This window comes from Engraulis encrasicolus, chromosome 11 (assembly GCF_034702125.1).
Source record: "Engraulis encrasicolus isolate BLACKSEA-1 chromosome 11, IST_EnEncr_1.0, whole genome shotgun sequence".
In the NCBI taxonomy this organism is placed as follows: domain Eukaryota; kingdom Metazoa; phylum Chordata; class Actinopteri; order Clupeiformes; family Engraulidae; genus Engraulis; species Engraulis encrasicolus.
This window is the reverse complement of record NC_085867.1, coordinates 2,518,756-2,523,755: the sequence shown is the minus strand read 5'-3', so window position 1 is coordinate 2,523,755 and position 5,000 is coordinate 2,518,756. Positions and strand designations below refer to the sequence as shown.

Below are 5,000 nucleotides of genomic sequence, written 5' to 3'. Positions count from 1 at the left end.
ATCTTTTTGCTACTGCAAAAGGTTACGTTTATTGTTGGAAGTTTAACCTAAAATATGTATAATATACTGAATGAGGCCTACTTTACAATAAATATTTAACTCTGTGCAGCTTGTTATTTCATTATACTGTGTATAATATATATTCTATTCTATATTTTTCTGTTCTATTCAATTCAATTCAATTCTATTCTATTCTATTCTATTCTATTCTACTCTTATCTATTCTACTCTATTCTATTCTATTCTATTCTATTCTATTCTATTCTATTCTATTCTATTCTATTCTATTCTATTCTATTCTATTCTATTCTATTCTATTCCATTCCATTCTATTCTATTCTATTCTATTCTATTCTATTCTATTCTATTCTATTCTATTCTATTCTACTCTACTCTACTCTACTCTACTCTATTCTACTCTGCTCTCCTCCAGGTAACCAGCGGGAGGAGGCGCGTGCCTACAGCAACCTGGGCAGTGCCTACCACTACCGGCGGGACTTCGACAAGGCGCTGTCCTACCACACGCGGGTGCTGGACCTGGCCGCGGCGCTGGAGGAGAAGCCCATCCAGATGCGGGCCTACGCCGGCCTGGGCCACGCCGCACGCTGCATGCAGGACCTGGAGCGGGCCAAGAAGTACCACCAGAACCAGCTGGGCATCGCCGACGAGCTCAAGGACCAGGCCGCACAGGGACGGGCCTCGTCCAATCTGGGTAAGGGGGTCAAAGTTCACAGACAGGGTCGTCCTATTCACTGTTTGCCGAAAAAGATTTACTACATCATCATAACATAGCTATGACATTACCAACTTGGTCACAAGAGTTTTTTTGGGGGGGCATTTTAGACATTTTTTTATTGAGACAGGAGGACAGTTGAAGATATAGACAGGATATCAGTGGGAGAGAGATATGGGGCAGAATTGGGAAACGAGTCGACGCAGGCCAGATTCGAACCCAGGTCACCATGGGCATGCAAGCACTAAGGGGGGTGCTGAAATGAGTCATGTTGAATTTAGTTTGGGTTGTCGGGGGTAATGTATGATTCAAAGTAAATAGAGAAAATGTCGCACACTCTTCTCCATGTTTGACAGTAGAAAGCGTAGAAGTCTGCACACTGCCAAATGGTCCATTTTGGTTCATGTTCTTGTCAGCACTGTTTGTACCGTCAATTCTGAGTGTTGTGTGTGTGTGTGAATGACCTCTTGTGTTTTTTTCCATTCTGCTCCATAAGGTCAATTGTTCATTTTCACTTCTCAGTATTGTCTGGAGTGTGGTGGACACTTAGTTCTAACACTATTAGCAGACCTGTTTAAGGAGGTTTAAGGGTCACACCAATGACTGATTATCTATAGACACAGTCCTTCGGTCACAGTCACATGACCCCTCCCCCAGGTGATTTTGTTTTTGCAGGGTGGTTGGAGGAAGACTTTTCGTTCTTCATGAGGAAACTCATCTGTGGTTGTTTCGTCACAATAACACATTCCATTGGCATTTAGTCATTATGCTGGCTGGCATTATGCAGCTTTATTCTCATCTGCCTTTGGTGAATTAATTATCTACTATCTTTGACACAATAAAGTTTATTTTTCTTATATTTTCTCTTTCTCTAATCTTTAGCACATAATGACAATTATGTATGATAACAAGCTATATAAGTAATTTCTGTAGATTGATTGATTAATTGATCACCCCCACACGGTGTTAATGAGACATCAGGAGCTTGAAGTTGGATGTCATTGTGATAAAAACTTTATCATTAATTAAGTTTTGGAATACGTCTGGGATACAACAGTACAGCTACAGTAATGTAACTTTAAGCTCATAATGCCAAGCATTGTTACATTGTCTGGCCTAACCTAAAACGGTAACACTTTATTTTAGGGATACATCTATTGGCACTAATACACACAATGTTAATGCCTGCATAAATAACTTGTAAGGCATGTACTAAGCAAATGCTAAGGCCTACTAGGTCCTTACTAAGGTTAAATTGGTAATAAATCCCTTATTTTGCATGAACAAGACATTTGCGAATTCATGCCTAACAAATTGATTTTGCTTTGTACAAGCCTTACAAGTTACCTATACAGGCACACTGTATGTATCAGTGCTAATAGATGTATCCCTAGAATAAAGTGTTACCCCTAAAACTACTCTTTACTGTAAACCTGAAATGATCACGGGCGATTTCACTCGTGAGTCTTCCTTAACCACTCTGCAAAAAAGAGGCTCTGGCCCGGTCCCAGGTCATGTGACCTGGTGGGGTGAGGTCAGCGGGGCCTTTGTGTGTGTGTGTGTGTGTGTGTGTGTGTGTAGGTGTGTGTGCGTGTGTGTGTGTGTGTGTGTGTGTGTGTGTGTGTGTGTGTGTGTGTGTGTGTCTCCGTCCTCTGTGCTCATCTCTTATTGAAGAGGAGGGCTCACGTTCAGGGTCCTGAGCTGGGGCTATTGGAGCTGCGCTACGCTGGGCCTTTCTGCTGACAGCACCGTAACCTGAGCAGGAGCGCCAGCCCCATCAGCAGAAGGGCAGGACAAGCACACATGGGAGCACGCATTCACACACACACACACACACACACACACACACACACACACACACACACACACACACACACACACACACACACACACACACACACACACACACACACACACACAGACACACACAGACAAACACATGCATACCTAAATACATGTGCCCTCTCACACACATACACAATACACATTCTCACCATCAACGTTACTAAAACCTTCTTACACACAACGCCGTCCAGTTACTGTAATATCCGACAAAGTTCAGGTATTGCACAAAGACACACCAAACACTTGCATGTGAGCGCACGCTCAGACACTCACGTACGCACGTTGTTTCAGCCATAAGAACCGGGCCGATAATCGTGTAGTTTGATCCTGGCTTTACACTCTCTCTCATGGGTCAAGCTCAGTGGAGACAGACAGACACACACACACATCCCCACTCAGCAGTTCGTAGAGCACTGGACTCTCAGGTGTCATTAGTGATACAGATCGGACAGCCGTGCACCTGATGCAAACATGACCACAGCAGACCTCATCGTCTGCTTATTGCTGCATTGTCTCTACGCAGCCGACCCTGCAACCCTTACCTGAAGGCCTTACCCTAACAAGTATAAGTTGGAGGGCTGCCTTTCTACACTGTAAAACCTTATAAGTTGAGTTTACTTACAAAAACCCAGAAAAGTGGTTGCCCTAGAAAAACTAAGTAATTATGAATGATTAAACTTGCAATCTTTTGTGACCTCAACTGTTGTATATACTCATTATATGTAAAAGTTTAAGTTAAATGTACTTAAGTCCAAATTGATTAAACCTACCATCTTCCACAGTAGTAACTGTTATCTATAGTTATTGTATGCAAAATTCCCAGTTTAATGTACTAAATTCCCAGTCGATTAAACTTACCATCATTCGTAAGATTAACTGTAATGAATTATTTTATTTAAAATTTGCAGTTAAATGTATTAAATTTTAAGTTGATCAAACTGAAAGTCTTCTGTAATATCAAATGTTTCGTATAGTTATTTCACATAAAATATGAAGTTACATTCACAAAATTGTAACCAATTAGCTAGATAAGTATTACATTACATTACATTACATTACATTTCACTTAGCTGACGCTTTCATTTGTTCAAAGCGACTTACAACTATTATTTTTCAGGATATTGGTTACAGTCCCTGGAGCAATGTGGGGTTAGGTGCCTTGCTCAAGGGCACTTCAGCCATGGATGGAGGTGTAGGGAGAGGTCGTGGGGGATTCGAACCGGCAACCCCTAGATTGAAAGACCAACTCTCTAACCACTAGGCCATGGCTGACACAGTAAAAAATATTCCCGTGATGTCACAGGGAATTACTGGCTACTAATTGCATTCATTTCACAGTAGTTTACTGTGGCCATCCTCACAGTTTACTGTGATCTTCTCACAGTAGTTTACTGTGGCCACACCACAGTTAGTTACTGTCACCCTACCCACACTACCATGATCCCGCCCCTCCATTCATCACCACAAAAGAGGTAGCTACCATGTTATTGTGGCACCTCCCATTCCTCACCATGACTGAGACAACTGTGGCATGGAACCAGTCCATCACACTGCTCTCTTGTATTAATAGACCAAACTATCCATAACCACTGAGAAATTCAAGTTTCTGCAGTATGTGCAATATTATTACCATTTAATTATTGCAATCTCCTGGATGATAGTACATTAACCGGTGTGAATAGAATACTCTAGTTGAGCATAATTAGACAATCCTGAAATGTCAAGTAAGCAACACACCAAAAAGGATACCTGCTACCACAATACTCACTACCAACTAAATACCTAGCCAGCCAACAAACCAGTCCACCAGCCAACCAAAAGAGTCAGTTGTCAGCTAGCCAGCCAACGAGCCGGCTAACCAACTAACACTCAGTTAGTCAGCCAACTAACCAACAAACAAGTCAGTTGTATGGCTAGCCAGCTAACAAACCAGCCATACAGTCAACCAAACCAGCTGGCCAACAAACAGTCAGTTGGTCGGTCAGTTAGCTCACTAACCAACAAGCCTGACAGAGAGCCAGCGAACTAGTCATTTAGGCAAGCAACTCAAGCATTGTGACAGTCTGAGTTTTTATAGAGGTGAAAGTTAACCATGTGACCAGAGTAATCAGGCATGTGGCAGCTGCAGGTAGTAATTCAATGAACTTGTAACAGTCCTATGTACTCAAGTGAGGGCAGGTACTAATTGACAGGTTGATTGGGCACTACCATTGTTCCTGGTTGATGGTAGGCAATGTCAATTATGTCATGCAGCATTTGACTTTCAATTGTGCAATGGCACTTCACAAGATAGCCTAATTTTACTAGGTGGCAATATTCTGATTTAAAATTGGATGCTGCAGCGTGGCCATATTGTCAGTTGAAATTTGAAACGATCTGTTAACATGAAACACACTGCAGGAATACATTCAACTGCCCACAT

At 42.0% G+C, this 5,000-nt stretch overlaps 1 protein-coding gene across 1 annotated transcript in view; it reads left to right on the top strand.

Annotated features, from left to right (window-relative positions):
• Nucleotides 1–5,000, top strand: part of ttc28 (tetratricopeptide repeat domain 28) — a 127,202-nt gene that overhangs the window by 81,210 nt on the left and 40,992 nt on the right. Inside the window, exon 7 of the mRNA XM_063209797.1 lies at nt 434–712. Coding sequence (XP_063065867.1) covers nt 434–712 — 279 coding nt within the window. The remainder of the gene's footprint in view (nt 1–433; nt 713–5,000) is intronic.